The sequence below is a fragment of the Chinchilla lanigera genome, unplaced genomic scaffold (genome assembly GCF_000276665.1).
Source record: "Chinchilla lanigera isolate Chin_1 unplaced genomic scaffold, ChiLan1.0 scaffold00005, whole genome shotgun sequence".
Taxonomy (NCBI): domain Eukaryota; kingdom Metazoa; phylum Chordata; class Mammalia; order Rodentia; family Chinchillidae; genus Chinchilla; species Chinchilla lanigera.
In genome coordinates this window covers 39,062,342-39,087,032 of record NW_004955406.1, presented here as the reverse complement: position 1 = coordinate 39,087,032, position 24,691 = coordinate 39,062,342, and the positions used below count along the sequence as shown (strand labels likewise).

Here is a 24,691-nt window from a genome sequence, read left to right as displayed (position 1 = left end):
ATATTCTTGGATGACAGCTCCATAATAATTATGAAATGTAATTCAAGAAGATGTCTAATCTTCTGTGCGTTGACAGGCAGACAAAGTCCTGGCATGGGGAGGCTCTGGGCTGTGTTATCTGGTATATTTAGCTTTCTGAGGCCCATGGGCCCAGGGGTAGATCTCTAGGCAGGCAGACAAAGGAGATCTGGATGTTCTGATCAAAGAAGCAGGTCGACGCCAAGGAAGGCAGAGTCTCAGCTACAACACAGGGTTGGGAGGAAATGAAGTGGCCACAGCAGTGTGGGGACGAACACAGGTGAAGGCCACATGGGTTCCCTACGGGCTTTAGCTATGCCCGGGTACCACACTTGGAGGTTTGAGCATGCTGCCATGGCCCAGAAAAGCCCCTCACCCCCGGCAAATCTCAGAGCCTGTACATGTGAGTGACAAGGAGACCGCCTGATGAACGGGTTGCGGACCTGTGTGTTCTGTGTGGGGATCTGGAGGACCAAAGCCAGCGTGTTGTGGTCAAAGTTCTCATCCAGGGCCAGCAGGGCGCCATGGACACCACTCTCGTGCAGGTTGCCCGCATAGTCCCGAAGCCCAATAGACTGGACCCAATGAACCACCTGGTCGTTGGTCCAGACCAGCACATCTGGAGGGCAGAGGAAGGAAGGGCAGAAAGAGACAGCAGATTTGGCCCAGACTTCTTCAGGGGCAGAAACAGAGCTCTCAGAGCCCAGCACCCTGCTCTCTGGCTCCTGCCCGCCCCCACCTCTCCAATCCTTCCCCTCCTCCCTCCATCCCAGTCAGGCCAACAGTGTCCGGGTGTTCTCCCCAGGATCCCTGCACAGGTCACTCCCACCTCCCCAGGCCAGAGTGGCCGTTCCTCATTTTCCACGTCCAAAGTCTCTTCTAAAACCTGCCTCTCTCTCCCATCCACCCCACCAGCTCAAGGCCCATGAACACACCAGTCTAAGGCACTGTCCTGGGGCTACGTCCCATTTTTCTGGTTGGTGGCTGCTGTCCGGGAGGGGGTTTAGAGAGGGTATGACTGTGCCCTGGCCATGGACAATGTCTCCTTCACCGGGCTGGGGCTGCCTCTTCCCTCTAGGGCTCGGAGCTTCCTGAGGTTCAGAAGCTTTCTCTCCTGTTTCTCCGCTGCCTGCTGCGCCCCTTCAGAGCAGGCCATTGGCCTGAGGGCCTTACCCTTGATCTCATGCTGGCTCTCCTCCCTCCTCTTCTCCAGCTCCTTCCGGTCATAATTCAGCCTCTTCAGACACATGATGCCGTACTGAAGACTGGTTCTGTAGGCACACAGCAGCCAGAGCCACAGCCTCAGCGGGGTCCTGCTCTCTCCCACCTGCCCCACCTGCCCCAGCAGGTTCCAGAGCCAGCACCAGAGGAACCCAGCCCCTCCTGCCCCTCCTGCTGCCAGCGGGGCTGCACGGGAGCCAACGTTACTCCTCTCTCTCTCTCTCTCTCTCTCTCTCTCTCTCTCTCTCTCTCTCTGCTACCTCTCATCTTCCCTGTCAGCCAGGATGTGGGACTGACTGATGGAAGAGAAGTGCTTTGAATGAACCACACATCCCTTTTCTCCAGCACACAAATGACAAAGACTCCCATTAACCACAAGTTAAAAAAAAAAAAAAAGGAAAAAGCAAGCTGCTCCTTTTATCTTACCATTTCTCTCAGAGCTCTCTCAGTGGCCTACACGATGATGCACGACGGGCTTCCTCACTCATCTGATCCTTCCTGTGGCTACCCTCACCCTCACTCTCTGTGACAGCCACAGGCACACCCCTTCGGGTCCTCAAACACAGAAATCTGCCTAAATCTTTGCGCCTCAGGGCCTTTGCACTGGCCACTCATTCTGCCCAGAACATTCATCCTCTCCTTGCAACACAGCTCATGCCTTCCTCTACTTTAAGTCACTCTTTCAGTCCAACCCACCCATCACCTTGTTCATCGGAGTTAAAACTACACCATCACCCTCACTACCCCTGTCCCACACTCCCAATTCCCCTTACCTGGTCTAAGTTTTTCCTCTCCAACTTTTTATCTAGCCACGTACCTTACATGTATTGTTCCTGAGAATGTAAGGACAGCATTTTAGCATTCCTTATTATTCTAACAGAATGTTAGAATATAAGCTCCAGGAGGGCAAGGGATTTTGTTTGGTTCACTGATCTTAAACTTCTAGCACATAATAGGTACCTCTTATAAGTGCCTGGTGAAATAATTGACATAAATTACGAAGAGAACTTACCAAGTAGAAGGCCGTAGTGGGCACTGCATAAATGAAACCTAAGCCAGCCTGAGGACCACAGACACTATGGCTTAGAAGGGACACCTGAGCCATGGGTCTGAGCTCCTCCTACTATAGCAGTCACCCCCAGAGCGTCCTTCAGAGTAACTGAGCCAGTACCTTACAGCTGCAGGGACCCGGCACTCATCGCTTCTCAAGGCAGCTCATCCCCCCTTGGAAGACTCAGAGGGCTCCTGCTGAATATGAACAATGCCTTGTCCTTCAGCCTTCCTGGGTTTCTCCGCCCATTGAGGAATAGAACAGAAGGTTCCTCCCAAGTGCAGCTGCATCTGACTCTATTTGTGAGGCTACTGCTTCGTGAGATTAAGTTAAGGAGATTGTTCCATCCTTTCTCCCCTCAGTTCTGCCCAGCAAGCCCTTCTGCCTAGAACAATGTCTCCCTTAAAGCTCAGAGGCATCATTTCTAGGAATCCTCTCTGGTTCACATACCCATTTATGGGCCAGGGATATAGCTCAGTGGCACAGCGCCTGCCTGGCAAGTGCAAGGTCCTAAGTTCAATTCCCGATACCAAAAAAAAAACAAACCCATATACCCATTTACGCTTGAGCTGCTGACTTAAGCTTTGATCTATCATGAGGGGGCAGAAGCTGTCTAATTCTACCTCACTTGCTATAATATTCAGGACTGTTCCTATGACTTTTAGAGCTGCTGCACAGCATAGGTCAGGCTGGGTCTGAATGCTGGCTCTGCCACTTGCAAGCTAAGGGTCACTGTGAAATAGGATCCTACCTCCCTTTTCAGGGTATGATGACAATGGGTGGAAGGGCTCAGCCCAGCCCCGGGACATCTCAGGCACTCAGAAACGAGACCACTGCTAGAATGAAGGCTCTGGTTACTGTGTGTGCAAGTCTGATCCAAACAGGAGCTCCTTGGGGAAACCTGCCCAGCAGAACACCCTGTCCAAGGAAAATCCCTTTGACCTGGGTGTCAAGAGATGGGAGAATTAGCCCATTCTATCACTACCTGGCTGAGTCACATGCGGGGCCTCAACTTCTACTGGATTTGTTTTCTTTGTAAAATAAGAGTTTTTACACATCCCTCTCTTGTCATAAAAACCATAATTTCTAAGAAATTTTCCAGACTTCAGAACGTGTTCATGAAATGTTAGGTGGAAGAAAAACAGGTAAATGCACAACCGAGCTGAGGCACATGGAAAACGCTTTAGAAACTCCAAAACACTCGAGATGTGAAGCCGGAGCTGGAACCAGGCAGCAGGCTGGGCTGAGCTCCCGACTGGCAACAGGGGCAGTGGGAGGACTTCCACAGTGCAGGGTGAGGCTGGCTGACATCTTCCAGCAGCCCAGCACATCCCAGCTTGGCAAAGGCCCAGTCCTTCTCCCCAGCCCTATCAATCACCAGGCAGAGGACAGGTGCAGCTAGGTCTGGCAGTCTCCTGGGCAGAGACAAAGGATTCCCTTTCAGCCCCAGCGAAGGGAGGGGAGGAGAGTACAGAGGGAGCACACAGGCTTCCCTCAGAAGTCGGCCCTCACAAGTTGTGTGCGGTGCACTGGGGTCAGGAAGGTGAGGGTTCTAGTTCAGAAGTCTCTGCAGGGTGGCAGCCCTGAGTTGGCAGACTTGTTCCACCTGGACTCTGCCATCATCCCTGCATGACCTTGGGCTCCATGACATGAGGAAGCTAACTAGATCCCTTCCAGACATAAGTTCTGTTTTATGAGTTGGGGGTCATCAATGCTCCCCTACATCCTTGGGGGACATGCACAGGGTCCTGAAGAAACCCTGAAAACGCACACACTGCAGCCTCACCCCTGTCATTATCCACTCAAGGCAGAAGACCTGGCTGAAACAGCAGTCTGTGCTACTTGGAGCTGGATGCTACAAAGGACTCCAACAGCTGTCGGTTCCTGGAACCATCGCCACCCAGCTCGCTCTCCAACTTAAATGCCCAGTGGACCAGGCAGGCAAATGTACATGAGGGAGGCAGGTTGGAGGGGGCTGGGAGGACCCACAGAATGCCCACTACCCTGTGAGGGTACCACTGTCCACCTGTGGTGGATCATTTCCACACCAGAATGTGCACACAGAGCTCTTGGTTTTTCAAGAGAAGCCAGAAGTCTGGAAGTTTGTATAAAATCTTCTCTTGTTTAAGTACCGGCAACCAAATTCATGGTTTTTAAAATACATGTGGGCCGGGGCTGGGGATTTAGCTGAGCGGCAAAAGCGCCTGCCTGGCAAGCGCAAGGTCGTGAGTTCGGTTCCTGGTACTGGAGAAAAACCAAAAAGAAAAAAAAAAAAAATACATGTGGGCCAAACAAAACTTATCTGTAGGCCAAATTCTGCCCATGGGCTGCCAGTTTGGAACCTCTGCCACCACACTTTTGAACAGAAGGTCTCTTCAGCAAAGAGGAAGAGAGGGTTGGTTGATCCTTGCACCAAAGAATATGGGTCCAAAGCTGAGGGGCTCCAGTCTGCAATATCAGCAGGAAAAAGGCCTAGACATCCTTTGTCCTTCAGCCTAGAGGGAGTGAGACACCCAAACTAAATTTCACATTCAGTTTGAGTCTTTTCAGGGTAAGCAGATTTCTACCAGCCCAAAGACAAGCTAAGAAATTCAGGCCTCGGAAAAATCTCAAAGAAGATGCTAAAGAGAATGACTTTTTGTCTGTAGGGTTAGAGATAAGAAGATCAAATCCTCAAATGGCAGGATAAGATGAGAATTCAACAAGGGTGAAACTTTCCCAAGAGGGAAACCTGTTACCAAGTAGACCTGGCCATGGAAAGAGAGGTACTTCCGTTCCTGGACACAGCTCCACCCTGCCCCACCCCACCCCTGGCTGGGGGCGGTGGCCCTGGCTCCAGCTCCACTCACCGATGGAAGCTGTCCACCATCTTCAGGTGGACCCGCAGGTCCTTCTTGGTGAGGTGGTCCAGCATGCGTGCATCCACCAGGCACTCCATGAAGTAGCTGCGGTACTGGGGGAGCCCCAGGCTAGGCAGCCACTCATTCCCAATCCACTCGTGGTTCATGTCTCCATAGGCCAAGGTCTGGGGAACAAAAAGGAGGTGCTGTGTGGGGAGGAAGACAGTGCCACCAAGTTACATCTGCCATATCTGCTTGGGAGAAACTAATCAGTCCTCCACCAAAGAGAGAAGAACAGTGGTCCAATAAAATTTCAGTTTCCTTCAACTAAGGGGCAAGCTGGGAGGGAGGTATTTATTTATTTATTTATTTTTTTTTCAGTGTTAAACCCACAGCCTTCACACAGATTTACATCCCCAGCCCTTTTTACATTTTTTTTTAAATTTTGAGGCAGGTTCTCTCTAAGTCTCTATCTTACCTAGACTGGACTTGAACTTGTGATTCTCCTGACTCAGCCTCCCAGAGTGCTGGGATTACCAACATGTACAACCATGGCCAGCTGAGGTGGGAGATTTTAAAATGGAGCTTTCCAAGATCTCAGAGTGATCCAGTTCCACTCATGAATCAATTATCTATGCTAATGAACGGGAGCAAGCAAGCATCCAGACAGCAGAAAATATGAACCCTTCTTGATTCTGGAATGCACATGTGGTACTGTGCAGCCGACCTGCCTCCCGGATTCTCCATGGGCCTTACGCGCACTGAGCCCAGGAGACAGGCTGTGTACAGTGGACCTGCAGAGCAGCAAATGCCATGCCAGCCTCACTCTGGAAGACGGCTGACCACACAGTCCACAGGGATGTTAAACACTGGCGGAAGCCAGGAAAAAAAAACAAAGGGCAGATGGCTTACACACAAATAGCCAGCTGAGTTCTCTAAGGTCCTTCTGTAGGCCCTTTGCTGCCTTCCCAAATCCTGTGCCAACCAGAAGTCACCTCCTGAGCAAGATGGGGCTCCATGACTGACACCTCTCAAAAGCTTTAGTCTTATCAGCGATTCTTCACCATGCTTCCCTTGGCGGTTTCACATTTATTTTGTCGCCTTTTAACATGAAAGTGTTCGTGTATATAAAGCTATGTGTCACGTGTGTTCATTGTTGAGTATAAAATAAAGTTACCATCGCAGACAGCACTGAAGTGAAAGACCAGACATCCATTCTCTGCACCCTTGTATCCGCCTTTGTGCTGTTTCTTTCTTTCCCAATTCCCACCGCCCCTCCCAGAGGTAACCACCCTGCTCGGTTTTCTGTCCAGCACTCCTGTCTTGAAAAGTGTTCACAGTTTTTACAATCACTAATGTCTATTTTTCTAAATGATATATTATTAACTTTGCTTGTTTTTGAATTTTAGTATCAGATTCTTTGAGGCTATCAGCACTTGCATGTTTCATTTAACACTATATTTCTGATCCCTCCGTTTCTCTGCTGCGTAGTGTTTTACTGTGGGAACGCGCAATTTCTGACCAGTCCCCATCTCCTATGCATGGAGTTTCCCTGTAGGGGTAAACCATGTTGCTTCCTGGTTCATTCTTGGTGGCACTTGTCACTCTCTGACACTGTCCCTTTGTTTATTTGTTAACATTGTCCTTTTGATCCTTATTGATATTGTGTGTTGATATTATTCCTTTGTTTACTGCTCTGTGTGTGCTGTACTTGTTCAACAACTTTCATATCCAGAAAGCTCAGAAAGGCATAATGCATGGTAGCTGCTCAGTGAACATTTAGGCACTAAATGAATGAATGGGAGGCCTCTATTGCTTTACCAGTGTGCCCTTGAGAGGGACAGGGAGAGGGAGACCCGTACCAATCTGAGTCTCACTCTCATTCCTAGGAAGCAAGTCAGTGCAGAGCTAGGCACAAGGGGGGACACAATATTCCAGGGCTCCTCACCTGCCACCCTGAGAAACTACAATAAGGAGCTCAAGGGGCACTGGTAGGGAGTTCAGCAGGAGCAGAGAAACTACATCCGGAGCTTCTAGTGTGAAGAAGGACGTACACATTGGGACTTGAGGGGCAGGGAGCCTGTGGGAAGGACACTGTCCTGACCTTCTGAGAGCTGTCCCAGCAGGGAAGGGAGTCTTACCTGAGCCCAGCTGCCCTCCTCACTGTCCTAGCAGGAACAAGTGCCGCGTGTCAGGGGAAACAAGCAAAGTCAAGAAACCCAGCAAGCTCAACTCGGGGCCCACAGACAGTAGGGAGAAGATGCCCCAGCAGCTAGGTGGGTGATTAGGGAAAGCTGTTGAGGTAGTTTACAGCGAGCAGAAGGTTGGTGCCTGTATCCATGTTCATGGTGAGAGGGGAGCAAATGTGTGTGGCAAAAACACACTTTCATACCCCCCAGGATTGACTTGGGAGCCAAGCAAGATGACAGGCTCTCCCAGCCCTGGGCAAGGAACTTGGAGCTCAGGCCCATACCAAGGCAAAGCCCTCTTTAGCCCAGGGCTCTTCTACTGCAGTGCGCCAAGGGCCATGGGTAAGCTTGTGTCCTGCTGGAACACACCACAGACACAAATTGCTCCCAGTTTCAACTCTTTTCCCTCGACCTTCCGCCCTGAGACCAGAACCTGATGAACATCAGAGGCATCAAGCACTTCAGACTCCCCACAACCTTCCCCTCTCCTCATGGAAGTCACCAGTTTTAACCCCAGACCCAGAGCCAACAGTTAGACTCACTGTTTTGGTGGATGTTGCCAGAGTCTCCATCTCCTCATGGGTGACCCAGACATTCCCGGAAGACTGCAGGCAGAAAGGAAACCTAGTTGGTCCTGGGTGGGGTCCAGAAGGCCCAGACCCCAAGGACCAGAGCAAAGCTCACTCCCCCTTAGTCCTCCCAAATGCCTGGCCCAGAGCCCTGCACACTGGCTAGCTCTGAGCATTGCATTTAGCGTTGTATCTACACTGCTTGGCATTGGGCCTGATGCATAGAAACTGTTCAGGGCATGTTTCCTGGATGGATATGAATGAATGGTGCTGACCCAAAATGGGGATTGATCATAATCACGAGCTGAACAACAATGAGATTTTAGTTTTTGTTAAGCTTAGATGACAGAGGACAGAATTCTTAAATGCCCTATATCTCTACCTTCTCCAACCTACCAATAACACAGAACCCCAGAATTCAAATTGGAGAAACTCTGTGTAGAGATCTGGAATTGCTGGCAGGCAGAGAAGGGGAAATGGAGTTCATGGATGGTATGTAGGAGGCAGCAAGGCAGGCCTGTGGGACCCCCTCCTAAAGACTGGGGAAAGCCTTTCATGAGGACAGGAAGGGGCAGAGCCCATGGCTACCACATCCCAAAGACCAATGGGAGGCTTTGCAAACACTATACCAGGGCCTCTGTAAATCTCCTGGGTAAGGGAGGCCACTCACTGTCCTCGAGGTGGGCGGGGCAGAGGGACTGGTGAGTGACACCATCTCTTGGATGGCCAGCCGCAGCTTGAGCCGGTGCAGGGCATTGCTGATGCCGATCTCCCGCTGGATCTCTGTGTCTGACAGGGCGGACATGATGGCACCACTCTTCACGTTGGCCCGGCAGGCTGCCACATACCAGGCAGGCATCCCCACCCAGAGCTGCAGACATAAGGTGCAGGGATAAGTCAACCCTTTTCCCCAAGACCTGGCCCCCATGCCAAGAGCTTGGTCCACCAAGCCAGGGGCCAAGGCCAGACTTATCCATCGTCTCAGTACAGCAAACACAGAGCACTGTTAGGAGGTTAGGAATACAGAGGTGACTACCATCAAACCACTTTATGGTTTAAAGATCAGAGGCCTAGGAAGGTAAAGGGATTTTCTCAGGATCACAAAGCTGAGCAGTTCGTAGTGGAAACCTATGAGAACCAAAATGCTTATTAACTGGCCCCCCTTACCCAAACTTAGCTGCGTGTGAGGCATCTGTAACAGAATCAGTTACGTCCTCCAAAGCTGGTTCTAAGTGTGTCTGTGAGGACAGACAAATGCTTGGGGTGGCACATGCACCTGACAGGAGGAACATTCTGGGGAAGTTGTAGGGGCACCACCCACTGCCCCGGCATCCTTGTCCCAACCCACATATTCTTCCCTCCACACCCCAGAGCAGACTCCTTTGCCCAGGCTCACCTCCAGCCAGGAGACCACTGTGGGCCCATCCCACTGGGCAAAAGGCATTCCTTTTCTGCGGGCATCTTCAAGCAGCTGGTGTCTTGTAAAAGGAGGAACAGGAGATTCACTAGTCTTTCCTTCTGTCAACCAGGCTGGCTCCTGGGGACCACTGGGCTGGGCCAAGTGTGGAAACTTCCACTTCCCTGGCTCCCCATCCATGGACTCTGCTGCTCTATGCTGAAGCCATGTGGCACTGAGATGTGGGCAGGACACCTCTCCATGCCCAGAGGATGAGGGGTTCTTACGTGGGCACACGACCTACACGTACTGACTTAGACATTTCAATATGCCCTCCCCATGAGCCCTGGGACACTTTCTCACAATCCCCTTGCTTCCTTCTGCCTAGGGTCATCCGAAGCACCTCCTCTTAACTCAGGACATACCCTGATGTGCCCACATGGACCAGCTCAGCTCAGGAAGGGCCTTGCTGGGCTCTGGCTCCCTGAGCTCAGTCCCATGGCAGCTGAGAAGAAGGAAAGTGGGCTGAGGCCTGGGCCCCACCCTGGCGGCTCTTACTTCTTCTTCAGCCGCCGGTCCTTCTCTGCTTGGGTCCCCAGCTTAGCAGGCACCATAGGCTCCTGCAGACTGAGCTCGGAGTCTGTTAGTAGAACTGGAAGGGAAGAGATGCCTGTGTCAGCAGGCCCCCTACTTCTCTTCCCTTGGCCTGGGCCAGTGAAGAGGAGCAGAAGCAGCAAGAGGCTCCTCCTTAAAGGGCTGATGGGACCTTACATGATTCCTATAGCCTCCTCCCAAGGTCCTGCATCCAGAGTGGCACTGGGTGGGTTATCTGGACAGTGTCCCCCTAGAACCTCAGCCCTGGGGATATTTCCAGCCAGATAGACCAAAGTTGCCCCACCCTAGAGTCCTAGAAAGAAATCTGCCCCTACTCCAAGCCAAGGGGCAAAGCAAACCCGGAGAGCAGACACAAAGGGCTTACAAGGCTCCGAGAAGATTATCCTGACTTGGTTCAGGGTGGGGATATCGGCACAGAGAGATGTATCTCCCAGCCTCTTTCTCTGGGTGCGCCCACTCGCACAGATTGCAAAGAGGAACACATTCTGCTGTCTTCTACTCAGGGTCTCCTGAATTCATGCTGGAACCCTACAGAATCTGTAGCAAAGGGCAGCATCTTAGGACTCACTGGTATCTTGGCCACTCCTCAAAACACACATGGGCAGCAGGTGTGGGAGGTCCAGTAACCAGTCTGAGATGCTGTCGTGGGTTTCAGTGCCAACACAGTGTGGGACACAGGAAATCATGAGGCTTTTCACAGCACACCTCTGACACTGATCAGACCTTGCTGCCTTCCCATCCCTCTGCCCCTGAGGATGGGGAGGAGGGCAGAGTTCTCTTCCTGGGCTAAGACTCCCACAGCCTGAACAGGGGTACCCTCTTTCCCTCCTCCTCCTGGCCCCCTCACCCTCATCTTCCTTCTCTTTTCCTTCCTCCTCCTCCCCCATCCTCCTCACTCAGCTAGCTCTGTTCCAATTTGCACCTTCCTGAGGTGCAGGAAAGTCTAATTATGCATTTGGGTTCAAAGGTTTTCTTTCTTCTAGTTAATGAAGCTCCTCCCCAACAAAATATTCATCATTGTTCCCATTGCCTTGGGAACTTCTAAGCCTCTCCCTCAAGCTCAGAAGCTGGCATCCCTCTCTCCTCTCCTCCTACTTCACTTTGAACACAGATGACAGCAGACAAAGCCCTCTCGCCCACACATCTTTCCCCTCCTCAGAGTGCACCCCGCCTGCACACACAGACCCCTTCCATTAGCCCTCCAGCTCTGGCTCAGGGTGTCCAGCAGAGGAAGCCCTTCCTGCCGCCTCCACCATCCTACAGCTAGGCCTGAGCTCCTGAAGTGCCCTGGGGTTATCTCATCACACTATTCTGGAAGCATCTCTTTATTTTTTCCTTTTCACTAGATACTAACACCCTTGAGGAATGAGCTGTCTCTCCAGCACCTTGCACTATGCCACACAGGAGGTACTCAGTAAGTGTCTGAGCAAAAGACTACAGAGGTAATGGAAAGAAAAGGAGGGAGGGAAAAGAAGAAAGGAAAGACGAAATGGGGGAGAGGAAGGAACAAAGTGAACACTCATTGTGTACCTCCCACACACCAGGCATGACCTAGAGCTTGTACACAGTGGTGACAACAGTGCTGCCCTGACCAAACATTCTCTTGAACTGAACGTCTGCAAAGCCACCAGTGGGTGTTTTCATATTCTGAGTACCAGAAGTAAGTTCTAATCAAGAACTGACTTGTTCAAACACAGAACTAAGAAACTTCTCCTGAAGGTCTTGCACAGTACACCAGAGAACCTTTTGACTGGAGGAAACCATAGCAGTCGGACCTCTCCCTCCATCCAGGAATCTCTGCTTCAGCAGGCAAAGTAAATGGCCATCGAGATGTAGTCTCACACTGGAGGCGCAGTCTCACACTGGAGGCGCAGCCACTTGCCCCCTCCCGAGGCCATCTGTCACATGGGGACAGGGCTAACAGAAAACTGCAATTGCTCTGGAGCTGGAATCTGCCTGCCTGCAGCTTCTACCTACCAGCCCTAGGAAGGCAGGCAGAGGAAGCCAGGCCTAGGGTACCCTTCTGCTTCTGAGTCCCAGTGCACACCCAGCCCTCTGCTATGAAGGGGGCAGAGACCATGTCCTGTGGCTCCATCCCGACTCAGCTGGATCAGCCTGCCCTTCTCCTTCTTCCCAAACAGCCGGCCAATGGATGACTTGATGCCCTTGCGCTTGGCACCCTTGTGCAACGAGTCCTGGCTGCTGTTGCTGCTGCTGGGGTTGCTGCCTTGATCTTCCAAGGCACTAGAGGATGACAGCCAGGAGGGGGCAGAATAAGAAGAAACATACTTAAATTACAGCAGGAGAGGTGCAAGTCAGAGCTCAAAAGAACTTAAGCATCAGTGCTGAGGTTAGGGGAAAGGAAAGGGCAAGGGATATGATCAGAGCAGGAGATCTGATTATAACATCTGATCAAACACCTGAGGGTGTTTCAAAGAGAAGTCAGATGCTCTAGCACCTGGGACAGGTGAAATATAGTCTTTCTGGAGGCAGAGGGAAGGATGCTACGGCCTTGGGGACAGAGAGACGGGAGGACAGGCTGCTCCACCTACCTCTTGCCTTCCTCCTGGCTCAGGGCTGGGTGGCCAAGCTTCTCTAGCCGCAGCATCCTGGGTGAGGAAGGAGGAGAAGTCTCACATTTTATGGTGGCTTTATCCTCTCGGTTCTCTTCCCGAGACACTGGCGACTGAACAGACAGTGGAGCCGTCAGGGGGTAGAGGGTGAGATCTGGGGCTTGCCTACCCAGCCCAGATGAGGCAGAGGAACAAGAAACCTGAGCAACTATCAGGAGGCCCTGTGGCCTCTCGAGTTCAGACTCAGACCCAAAAGCCCTGGGGGAGAAGCCACAAGGGAAGGACCTCAGAATAATCACCCATGAGTACCTGGACCACCAGGCAACACTCACCAGCAGCTTCCTCCTATGCTTTCTTAAGTCACTGGGCTGGAAGAGAAAGAAAAGGGTGAGCGGGAGCAAGCCCTAGGCCGAAACCCACCCCAGGAGGAACCCAGGAGGAGAACAGACTATTCAGTGTCTCACAGGCCTGGAGAGAGTGTCACCACAGAAAAACACTGGCCTGGAAAATGAAGTCAAAGCTACCCCCGGAAGAGAGGCACAGAGTGGGCAGTAGGTGAGGTTCTTAGGCATTACACGCTTGTCCAAGGCAAAGGGGTTAAGAAAGCCCTTTCCTACTTGGGACATGTTGGCGGCCTCACATGTGGGCAGAAGGTTGTGGGCTCAACTGAGGGGAAACCCTACTTATCAGCCGCCCACAAGCTCTCACCAAGGTCATGATCCCCATTCGGTCCAGGTCCTGGGCAGCACTGCGGGAGGTGAGCTTCGGCGTGGAGCGGCCACTGAGGGGAGGAGATGCACTGGCCAGTGACAGGGCGGTCAGTGAGGTGGGGATGGAACCGCGCTTGCGCAGCTGTGTCAGGTTTAGGGCTTCCATGCTGCCGCTGGTCACGCGCGTCTCGATCTCTTCCGCGCGGAGCTCCGTGGACTCCTTTTCTTCTTGGATCATCCTGGGAGGCAGGCAGAACCAGACCTGGCCATTAGCCCAGCAAGGACTGGCACTCGTTACCCTAGGGTCACACATAAAGCAAGGTCTGGGGCACCCCATAGTTTGTGGCATCTTCAGGATATAGAATGTCTGGAGCCTGGCAGCATCTCTCTGTCTCTGTCTCTGTCTCTCCCTCTCTCTCTCTCCCCTTTACTGGCCTGCCTTCTCAGTTTCACAAGAGTCACTGCCAGGAAGGAGGCAGTTTGGTCAGCGAAACACAAACCACCCTGCAAGTCAGAATTCTGCATCTACCATAACTACAAGGGTGAGCTTGCATCAGGCACTTTGCTTTCTGTGCATCAGTTTTCAATATAAGCAATGTCTGGATGGACTTAGGGATAAGTTTCCAAATGCAAGGCTTTTAGCTGATGCCAGCCCCCAATGGGGTTTTCCCTGTTCTGTGGAAAAATGAGAAAAAACAGTGAAAACTATGTGACTGTGTGAGTGTGGAGGGGGTGTGTGGGACACTTGGCAAGGAATATGTGTACAGGACTCACTTCTACACAAGTACGCCATACACATATTGATGTAGAGATGTCAACTGGCCTACAAGGAGAAGGATGTGTTTATATTCTGAGAGGACATCTTTCCCACACTAGGGATGTTAAAATGTCATTTCTTTTATGGAATGGCTATGATGGTAAATGGCAGTTATCTTTAATGTTGGTAAATGACAGTTACCTTTAACATTTAACTTCACTGAGTAAAGAGTTGGTGTGTGTGTGTGTGTGCGCACGCGTGAGCGCACACGTGCGTGCACCCATCTTTCTAAATGGCTTGTGAAATCCCAGTGGACAGGAACTGCTGAACCGTAACAGCCTATAAAACTATATACTTTGGCTCACATTTTCCCTTGCTGTTTGTCATTGACACAAATAAGCTCAGGACACAGGAAGGATAAAGTGAGGATTTTGATAATTTTCTCTGCCACCAGTTTCTGTCTGATGCCTCGTTAGCAATGGAAGCCATGGCACAACGGACTAAGTTTGTATCCTAGTTGTGGCTTTGGGTAGGTCACTTAACCAGTCTGAACTTCTGTTTTCTTATCTATAACACAGAAGTCATCTTGCCTACCCCAAGGAATGGAGTGAGAGTGACAGTAACATAAAGCTTTCACCCTGGCCCAGCCTTGGTAGTGGGAGCTACATTCTTAATGGTCAGGATGAGTGCCAGGAGCACAGTTCATCCTGCCAAGCCTGGCCACTCCACCACCTGAGGAAGGAGTCCTGCTAGTCTCAGATCAGCACTGGGCCAGAATTGTGCCTGATGCTCCACAGATGATCCCCAGCCTACGACCCTGTAAAGTGCAGCTGTCAGAGGCAAATAAAAGCAGAATTTTCCCCACAGTGCCCAACCACAAAGATGCCCAGTCCTTCCAGGCACCACTGCACCCCAGCCTCTGTCCCGCCCCAACCTGATCTCTTCGTTGATGGCATCCAGCTGTTCCTGCAGCATCACGGCCAAAGTCTGGGCATCTGAGTGGCCACTGGGGGAGACAACATCAACAGAGCCCACAAGACCCCCCGGCTCATCCTCATCCACGTCAGAGATCTCAGGGTCGCTGTCAAAAGCAGCAGTGGCCTTGGGGGCCAGCACACCAGGCAGTGGAGATGGCTCCCAGTCCTTAACAGAGCAGGAGGGTAAAGGAGCAGTGATCAGACACTAAGACAGCTGAGGAGCAAGAGCTCCCCACCTTGCCCAGGAATGCATCTCCTAGGAGCTTGTTAGACATGCAGACCGCTGATTCAAGATCTGATCCCCAGTCAATTTGTTTGCACAGTAAAGTCTGAGAACTGCTGCTCCAACTCACACAAGGGGTCAGCTAACAGAGTGGCTAAGAACAGATTCCACAAGACTGCTTTGGTTTGAATCTCAGCTCCACCAAATACTAGCTGTACAACCATGGGAGAGTTGCTGAACCTCTCTGTGCCTCAGTTTCTTCATTTGTAAAACAGGCACAGCAACAGTACCTACTCTGCTGGTGGTTATGAAGCTTAAGTGAAGAAATGCAGGTGCCTCCTCCTCCTTAGCACAGGGACTTGGCACTAAACAGATACTATGTAAAGGCTATTGGTTTCTGTTTCACAAACCCACAAAAGATGACTAGATCCGGGGACCAAGGCAAGGCCAAGCAGGCAGGGGTGTCTTGTGTCTCCCAGAGTTTGAGCACATTACAGGATCAACTCTGAGAGGTAGTGGCTTTTCAAAAATCATCCTATAAACCTCTTCAGGAGAGAAAGGTCCCAAAGAAGAACAAGCCAGGATGGAGCTGAGACAGCCAGAAAAGTAGGGGAAGGAAAGGACTAAGCCAGGACTGAGAGGGCTGCTAACATGCAGCCTCGGTGACCCACCAATTCTCTCTTAGGGTTCTGGCTCCTGTCACCTCAGTCTGAGCTTCTGAGTAGCTGCTGTGTCTTTGTAACAGAGCGAGAAGGATTAAAGGAGAGACAAAAAGACTCATCAGCCTGGGGCTCCCTAAGGGCATGTAAGTTTCCCCCAGCAGCAAAGGAGCTCCTTCTGTCTCTATCTGTATCTCCTAGTGCCCCAGAGCACGTAGAGGACCTGGATATGGATGGGACTAATAATTAGCAGGCCAGGCAGGAATCAGACTTCTCCAGAAGATGGAAGTCAGCCTTTTCCTGCACTTTATTCTCCATTATTTCCCCCATTCTCCCCTGGCCAAATCAGACAGGGTGAGACCACAGGAGCTCCTCAGAAAACTCCAGGTGCCATCCCAAGAGCCAGGTAACCTGTCATCCCCTCTTTCCCCCCTATAAATCACAACTGTTGCTCCAGGAAGCTTGCCAATTGCATCTTACCCCCGAGGCCTCTCCATGACCACAAGAAACACATGCCTGCACACCCAGGCACACGCACACACACTTCAGTGGGGCCTTGGGGCCTGGTTGGCTGCCTTCCAGCCCCTACCTCCTGCCCACGAGGAGGCCAAGGCGGGTGGGGTGGGGGGGACAGCTGTTGCAGCTGACAATAGCCCCAACCCCAGGGCTGCAGCTGTTGTGGACACAGGGGAGGGCAGGGGAGGATTTGCACCACATGCCAGTCGTCTGTGTAACTGGAGCCAGGCACGGGGCTGAACTGACCCCAAACTCCCCAGGGAGACCCCCACACATTCACCCCTCCACCCTCTCACCTTAGCCGAATCTTCCCTCAAAGCGGAGTAGCGGCGATGCAGGCTAGGGGGTGTGCGGGTGGTGGTGCTCAAGGAGAACCTCACGTCTGCTGCACTGCCCATGTGAGACCTTGAGAGGGTGGCAGGGGAAAGAAAGGACAGGTCCTGAGGACCAAGAGACCCAGCCTGCACCCCCTGGACCCCAGCAGTTAGGGATCTTCAGCTCGGAGAAGTCTTAACCGGACATGTAGCTATCATACGTGTTTGTAGAGCTGCCATGTAAGCACAAGATTTAGACTTCTGCTGTGCTGCTCCAGGGTCAGGATCACCTAGGGGAGAAAGTTCTAGCAAGCAGCTTTCCATTTAGCATAAAAGAGATCTTCTCATGGTTTATTATGCTTTTAAAAAGTTGAGCTCTCTGGCAGGTATTCAAGTGGAGGTTCTCTGCCAAGATCTGTAAGAGAGCTGAGCTGTAGGAGGGCTCCGGCACTGGAGAGGTCTGAGGGATGATCTCTGAAGGTCTTTGTCTCTTGGTCTTCTCCCCATAAAACTTTCCTTGGGTTTTAAGATAATCTAGACTGAGCTCCTAATCTGGCTAAAATTCCTCCCAGTAGATCCCCACCCTATCCTTAGGAAGCTTTGGGACGCTTCAATGCTGTATCAGAGGCACAGGCTAGATTTTAGGGTGCCAGTAAGAGTCTCTGGAGAGTCTAAAAGCCTCCCTTGTGATGTTTCTTCCCTGTGTTTTCTCAGCTGGGGACTTCGTGAGGCCCCTCTTTTCCACTACAAGTTAGCTCCATTTTAGTGACGGGTCCAGTGACTGTACAGTCAAAGCTAAGAATTCCCAGCAAATAAGGAAAGCACACAGTGGTAAATGGCTTGGAATATTCTGAGACAGGTCTTATTAAATGAAGGGTAGCCCTTCGGGACACCTATAGGAAGGAAAAAGTAGAATCCCAGCTACCATTATACAGCTCTGTTCCTCGCCTCTTTTCATACTGCTATACCGCTACGGCAAATCCTGATGGACTTGAAGAAGGCACTTGCGTTTCTACTACCCTACATCTCACAAGTTTCTCCTCTTGAGTTCATTTTTTCCCTCATTCTCCACACATACCTATTTCCTGCTCCTCCACACACATCTACCTCCCCTCATCTTTCTTTACAGTAACTGATCCCCATTTCCCTAATCTAACAAGAGCATTGACCGAAGAGAACCCCCAAAGTTCTAATCTGAGAGACTGTGGTTTGGAGAGAAAACAGCCGGGACCCCTGAACCTTGAGTGGCACGGACCACTCCAGTCTCCTCGATCTTCACCCTGTCTCTCTGGGTGGGGAGTTACAGGCTTGGCGTCTGAGTTCAATGCCAACTGCTTCCCAAAATGTGGAGAAAAGTCCAGAGCTTCTCTAAGGCATGAACAAACATTCCATTCTCCATCTCTTCTACTGTTTTCAGGCAAAGGGATGCCAGAACTGTACGAGTACCGTGGCATCTTAACTTCCAACAGTAAGGAAAATTTTCCTGCCTCAGTTCAGTCTATCCAGCTGCTTTCTGCCCACTTCTTCCTATCTAAACTTAGGAGATCCTTGACTCTCAAAAAGCAATCCTATGATGGTGTCACAGAAAAACTAGAGTGAGTAGTACTCTCCACCAGTGGGGTTTGTGGGGCCTGGGAGGACATAGAACTTGGCAGACCCTCTCAAGGGCACGCCCTCTGTCAAGGACATAAGCAGAGCAGTGAGGAAGAGCAGCTTCTGATTTCTTGCCCCTCTGCATCCTCAGAGGACAAGTGCTGCCTTCCTAACTGCCCACCTGACCAACTCTCTGAGCTTCAGTGTCCCATCCTGAATAGGTGGAGGACCCAGAGGTCCTGGGCGGTCTTTGGTCGGGGAGGTCTCCTTCCTGAGGGTATGTGCAGGACCCCCCACCTGCCTCCCATGCTCCAGTACCTGGAGTGGATACCATCCACAAAAGGCCCCCCTCGACCCTTCAGCTGGTCCACCTCTTGGCGTAGCTTCTCGATCTCTTCAGACAGGCGGCCCTGTGCCAGGCAGACCCAGGGTGGGGTGGGGGCCGAGGAGGGACAGAAAGGGGAAGGTGGGAATCAGAGAGGGATAAAGAGGACAAGAGAGTAAGGGAGAAGCAGAGTTCCCTGCAAAGGCCAAAGCCAGGGGCTTCAGGCCAGGCCACACAGGGAACTAATGAAAAGAGACGCCAACTGGGAAGTGAGCGAAAGGTCCTCAGAGGGCTGAGTCAGGTATGTTCTGTGTGGGCCAGGCTTCTGCTGGAAAAGGCCGCTGACCCTCACTGCCTCACAGAAGCCTGGCAAGCGAGGCCAGGCAGCAGGGACCCAGCACCCTCCCACCCGTACTGAGGCAGGGTGGTGGCAAATCCTCCCAGAATCGCTGCATCTTGCCTCACCAGGGTTTGAGGGCACTCCAAGTCCTTGGACTGAGCCGTTCCCGGGGCCCTACACTTACGGCCTCCGTGTATTTTTTTTTACTCTGGGGAATGATACAGTGTCTACTGTGTTGGGCTGTAGTGAAGCGTGGTAAGTAACTTATGTGTATGGCCTGACACAGGAGCAAACACAGTGCTGGGTATCAGCAGGTGCGTGAAGAGCCACGTGTGTCCGTTCCTCACTGCGCCCTGGGCCCGGCAGGTTGAGTGGCCAGCTGGCGCTGGGTACCTTGTGGTGATGCTGCTCCTCGATCTGGCGCTGGGAGCTCTCCAACTCCTGGATCAGCGTGTTCTGGGGGAGATCAGCTGTGAGCCAAAGACCCACACACATACCCGCTAGCTCCCCTACTCTTATTAAGCCTGTGCCTTCTTCTCCCAACTGGGAGCACTCCCCTCCGCTCCTCAGGCCTGCTCTGGCAACCCACTCTGCAGGGTTCTGACCCCGACTCTCCTCCCCTTCCTCCTTTCCTCCCTTCCCCAGCTTCAGGCCCACGCCCCGCCCCCTGAGTAACCTATCACATTCCAAGCAGCCATCCGGCCCGCCCCCGGCCCCACCCGCCGCACCTTCTCCTCCAGGGCCGCCATGCGCTCTTTGAGGTGCAGCTGCAGGCGCTCGTTAGACTCGCTAAGCAGCCGGTCCACGGTGTCTGACAGCCTCTTGTTGTGGTCCTCGTTCATCTTCTCCCGCTGGCGCACCTGCACAGCCGGCCCACCTTACACTAAGCCACCTCAGAGCTTTGTCACCGCCCTCCCTGGGACCTGCTCATTCCGCTGAGATTCTGCCCTCACTGCCTGTGCCTTTCTGGTTCTCTGGGAGCCCGCTCTCTCCAGATCTCCTGGTCACCTCCTACTCCCCATCCCGCAGGCCTCTGCCCCTGTATGGCTCGCTCCCTAGCCAGGCCCTTTCTCTGCTCACCCTACCCGCCACAACAGACCATTCTGGAAGCCTCCCCCGGAGGCTACCAAGAGAGCCCAGCCTGCTGCCCTCACCCTTGCGAGCTCCTGGTTCTTCTCCTCCAGTTGCCCTTCCAGCTGCCGCAGATGCTCCTCTATGTTTCCGTGCCGTTCTTCAGCCTAGGGGCAGAGACGGCTCAGTGGATCCTACAGATCTCTGTCCCTCCTGCCTCGGCCCCATACCCCACTGGCCCTGGTCCTGGGCAGTCTTGGGGATCCAGACTTCAGCTGCCACACAATGCCAGCCCTCTACTTTCTACCTTCTTGATGTGGAAGTGCAATTCCCCACTGCCTTTGCTCCCAAGCACCTGACCCCTGCTGGGTCTTCTACTTTCTTCCCGCTCAGAGCTGGCACAGAGAGGCTGTCAATCTTTTCCACCTTTCCAGAAAAGGCTCCACTTGAAAGGAGAAGCTACCATATATCACCTCTGTGCCTCCGGATAGATAGAACTGCACTTAAGAGCATGGACTCCAAAGGGAGTCCTGGGTCCACATCCTAGTTCCCTCTCTTACCAGCCACGCGACTTTGGTTAAGTCCCTGAACTTTTCTATGTTCCTTAGTTTCCTCAACTGTAAAATGGACCATTCTGGAAGCCTCCCCTGGAGGCTACCAAGAGAGCCCAACAGCACCTATACCCAGTGGATCATTGCAGGAACTGAAGGGAACAGTCCTTGGAAAACAGTCAGAACACAATAATCACTCAACAATGCGACATTTACTATGGTTATTACCTTTGTACCAAACTAGCCCAGGTAGAGCAGTTGCTCTTGCCATTCATGTGTCTCCAGAGATGGAGACCCTATTGTTTCTGCTGACAAGATATTCTAGAATATCCCCCAGCTCACAGTTAGGAAATCCGTCCTTAAAATCCTCCTGCTGTGACTCATTTGAACATATTAATCACTTCAGCCCATCCCTTTTTGTCAGTTTCTGCTCTGCAGCCCACACATAACATCCTCTGCTATAATTTAAACCCTTGCCCTTCATTCCTAGGGTTGGAAAGACAGACCCTAGAGACCACCAAGGCCAACTCTACCATCACGGAGATAAGGAAACTAAGGTCCAGTTTGGGGGTGACTTTTCCCAGGTCATAGAGCCAGTGGCACAAGCAGACTTGGTCCTGGGTCTACTGAGGCACAGTCAGGCTATGGGTTCCCTCCCCAGAGTACCCAAGCTGCCATACTAGTACATTGGCCAGCCTCTCTCCTTCAGAGGCTCCAGGATGAGGTGTTTACTTAACACTAGTTGCCTTCTGTCCCTGGGTTTGGTGGTGGTTATGATGATTCTCATTACATTACAACCCACCCGACAAAGCCTCTGTCCAGCTGAGAAGATGCTTAAATTCTTTGATTAACCCTCAGCACATCTGATCCATAAAGTTACCTGATTCCTCCAGCACCTATTTGCTTTCAGCCTGCACCCACTTAGCAATTCTTACTCCATAAAGTTAGTTCTTCATTAGGTAAAGATATTCCTTTTTATTCATCCTAAAGCTGCAGCCTTCAAGCAGTCAGGGGTGGTCCCTAGATCAAGAATCCTTCAATTGCTAAAGAAAGAGGTGTATAACCTAAATCCCCACCCCACAACCCCTCCAGGAATACACAGACTTTGATCATATTAATCATATAATCTTTCCACTTTAGCTCCAGTGGAAAAGAAGTCTCAACTATACTGGTGTCACGATAACCCAAATACTTTGCATCAGTATGGTCTCTTCTCCTTAAAGTGTTCTTATTTCTCCTTCCAACAGGAAGGCACATCCCTGTGGGATAAAGAGAACAGGGATTGCTCTTCCTATAACAGACACAAGGTAGTGTTTCCTAGCATCCCGCAGTGAGAAGCAGTTCTCTGGCTCAAGGCCCAATGTGCCTCCCAATGTGCCAGAAAGACAGACCCTAGAGAACACCAAGGCCAACTCCCTGTGCCCTGCCTGGCTCTTTAAGAGCTCAGGACATGGGAGACATGGGGGACATGGGGGACATGGCAGAATCCAGGCCCTGGTCCACTTGCCTTAGTGAGGGCTGCAATTCTCTGGGCCAGCTCAGCCTCCACCTCTGGCAGCGTCTCTGCCTTACGCATCGTCTGCTGCAGCTTCTGCTCTGCCACCTCCAGCAGCTCCTGTAGGTGTCGGGCCTTCTCCTCACACTAGCAGCACAGGGCGGGAGAAGTGACTCAAGAGAGAACAGTAGGCCTCCCTACCCCCGGCCCAGCCTCAGCAGAAAACAGGTAACAGGTCAGAAGTTGCAAGGGACAAGCTTGGTTCTTGACATCTCCTTTCCCAAGGGGATCTGCAGGATCCCAAGGGCTCCTGGGTCACCAAGAAGTGGTTCTGGCAAAATCATCAGGACCACTGTTGTCCAGTGTAATCCCTACCCCATGTAGAGGAGTTACCTGGCGATGCAGGGACTCCTTGTTGGCCAGCTCATTCTCCAGTTTGTCATTGAGGTCATGGATGGATGTGGCCTCACGCTGAGCGGCGAGGTAGCGCTTCTCCAGGGTGGTGATTCGCTCCTCCATGTCCTGCTTCTGGGCCAGAGCCTGGGTGGGAGGAGAGGGGAGGAGAGGAAAGGTGACCAGCCTCTCCCTGCCCACTCCTCTCTGCACCTCCCTTCCAACACGTGGACAGGGTGTGACCTACACTCTCCTCTTGGTGTCTGGCCATGAGCCAATCATCCTATCACTTCTCCCCACACTGGACCCACTGAGTTTTCAGTCTTACACTCCCAGTTCTTGCCTGGACCTCTACCACGCCTCCAAGATGAGGGAACTGACGGCAGGTGCCATAAGACCTTGCTCACCTCACGGAGGTCCCGCTGGTGCTTGCTGCTCAGCTCCTCTGACTTGATAAGGTCCCGGCGGGCTGTGCCCAGGTCCTCCTCAAGTTCTGTCACAGTTGCTGTCAGGGTAACCAGTCGCTCCCGGGCCTGGCTCAACTCAAAGTTTTGCTTCTCCAGGAGTTCCTGTAGCTCCTCCACCCGGCCCATGTCCTCCTCCAGGGACAGTGAGCCATCAGTCAGTCATGGCCCCCAGGGCATCCCACCCTCTGCCCCACCCTGGGGGGGTGAAGGACCACACACCCACAGCAGATCACGGCTCTGCCCCAACACTGGGGCACACATCAGGTACACTTTCCTCCTCGGGGGCCCCAGGAGCTTATTCCTGAAGAGGACCAAACACCCATGTTCTCCTGAGTATTTCTTGAAAAGCCACAGTTTCTACCTGTACCTGCTACCTCACTCAGCCTCTTGTAACCCCGAGAGGACAAATTAGGGGAACAAAGACTCCAAAAGGGAAGGAATCTTGCCTGATGCTGACAGGCAAGGCACGTGGTCCTTGATTGTTATTCAGTGGACAAGCATACCATACGTGCCTTGCACAGAATCAAAATCTATGCATTTCTTTGCAGGTGGGGTGCAGAGAAGAAGGAAAGCAAAGTGGAAATATCGCAGAAAGCCCCATATTTAATTCAAGCAGTGACTACCGAGCTCAGGTAGGTAGGGTCTCCCATTCCTGTCATGGGGAGTAGAGGCCCCTGCTGTGCAGCACCCCATTACCCACCTTCCATAGGCGTTTTGGTCCCAGCTCCACAGTCCCCTCCTCTTCTGCCACTCCATCCCGAACCCCTGCCCCCTGCTGCAGGGCAGACACCTGTTGGGCACAACACCCAGCACAGTGAGTGAGAAAGAACTTACTACACATCCGGCCCCTCATGTCCAGGCTCCTGGAAAGGGTGCCTGGCCCAAACCTGGGTTCCCAGTGTCCAGCCACCGTGAGGAGAAACACCGTGATGAGGAACACAGTGGGGCTCGGGGCAAACGCTCCAGGCTTCCAGGAGCCGTGGCCTGCAGACTGGGTGTGGACAGAAAGCTCACCTGCTGGTGGGCTCCTGCCAGCTGCTCCTCCAAGGTGGTAACTCGCTCCAGCGCAGCCCGGAGGCGCTCTCGTACCTGCCCAGGGTAAGGAGAGATAGAGGAAGGAAGGGGGCCCCAGTGGACTCAGGTTGGAGGAGCCTGGGCTTGGTCTACTGCTGTCAGCTATGAAGGGAAATGAGGGCCTCCCAAAGGCAAACTCCCAGGAGGGAACCTAGTGGGACATGGAATTAGGCCAGTAGAAGGATGGAGCCAGACCTGAAGCTAGAAGACAGCTTTTCCTAAGTAATTTATGCAGAAAAGGGACACAGGAGGCTCCAGGGGAGACAGCAGGGCCAGGTGGGTACCTTCTCATCCAGGGCCTTGTGGTGCTCAAACAGCGACTTGAGGGCCTTTAGCACCTCTACCTCACTGGAGACCCCTGAAGGTGACTGGGCCTGGCGTTTCACCACAGTCATCCGCAGGGACCGCTCATGGCGGGACACCAGGCACTCCAGATGTTCCAGAAGCAGCTGGCAGGGAGCATTGGAGGGCAGGAGGGACAGTTGTGAGTATGCACCTCAGGGGCTACAAGCGGGGCCCATCAGATCACCCAGTAGACATAAGTACAGCCATCCATCCCGCTGTTACAGTGTTGAAATTCTTCTGTGTGGTAAAACATTGCCCCAAATTCAACACTTGCCCCAACTCAGCTGCCCTGCCCTCTCCCCCAGGAACCTGACCCGCCAAGTATAGGAGAAAAGCTGAGCACTGGTGGTTCCTATAACGGAGGATGTGAGGCAGGAAGAGGTCAGGATGGCCCCGAGGCTGTGCCTGG

The 24,691-nt window shown here is 52.4% G+C and overlaps 1 protein-coding gene across 7 annotated transcripts in view; it reads right to left on the bottom strand.

The window, feature by feature from the left end:
- Ppfia4 (protein tyrosine phosphatase, receptor type, f polypeptide (PTPRF), interacting protein (liprin), alpha 4) overlaps positions 1-24,691 on the bottom strand; it is a 47,595-nt gene that overhangs the window by 7,631 nt on the left and 15,273 nt on the right. For 2 of the 7 annotated variants that reach the window (XR_001236928.1, XM_013522498.1), the window contains exons 4-27: positions 24,222-24,386; positions 23,878-23,952; positions 23,564-23,653; positions 22,804-22,995; positions 22,397-22,543; positions 22,016-22,150; positions 20,041-20,124; positions 19,615-19,746; positions 19,280-19,342; positions 18,540-18,631; positions 16,611-16,719; positions 14,874-15,082; positions 13,181-13,421; positions 12,805-12,840; positions 12,452-12,585; positions 11,977-12,143; positions 9,843-9,936; positions 9,285-9,366; positions 8,559-8,759; positions 7,862-7,924; positions 7,272-7,298; positions 5,140-5,315; positions 1,192-1,289; positions 462-637 (exon numbers count right to left, since the gene is read on the bottom strand). Coding sequence is in view for 4 of the 7 variants with exons in the window: in XM_013522498.1 (XP_013377952.1) it covers positions 462-637; positions 1,192-1,289; positions 5,140-5,315; positions 7,272-7,298; positions 7,862-7,924; positions 8,559-8,759; positions 9,285-9,366; positions 9,843-9,936; positions 11,977-12,143; positions 12,452-12,585; positions 12,805-12,840; positions 13,181-13,421; positions 14,874-15,082; positions 16,611-16,719; positions 18,540-18,631; positions 19,280-19,342; positions 19,615-19,746; positions 20,041-20,124; positions 22,016-22,150; positions 22,397-22,543; positions 22,804-22,995; positions 23,564-23,653; positions 23,878-23,952; positions 24,222-24,386 (2,988 nt within the window). In the remaining 3 variants the exon portion in view is untranslated. Of the gene's footprint in view, positions 1-461; positions 638-1,191; positions 2,073-5,139; positions 5,316-7,271; positions 7,299-7,861; positions 7,925-8,558; positions 8,760-9,284; positions 9,367-9,842; positions 9,937-11,976; positions 12,144-12,451; positions 12,586-12,804; positions 12,841-13,180; positions 13,422-14,873; positions 15,083-16,610; positions 16,720-18,539; positions 18,632-19,279; positions 19,343-19,614; positions 19,747-20,040; positions 20,125-22,015; positions 22,151-22,396; positions 22,544-22,803; positions 22,996-23,563; positions 23,654-23,877; positions 23,953-24,221; positions 24,387-24,691 lie in introns of those variants that run through there. The other 5 variants (XR_001236930.1, XM_013522500.1, XM_013522514.1 and 2 more) reach the window with 4 other exon arrangements.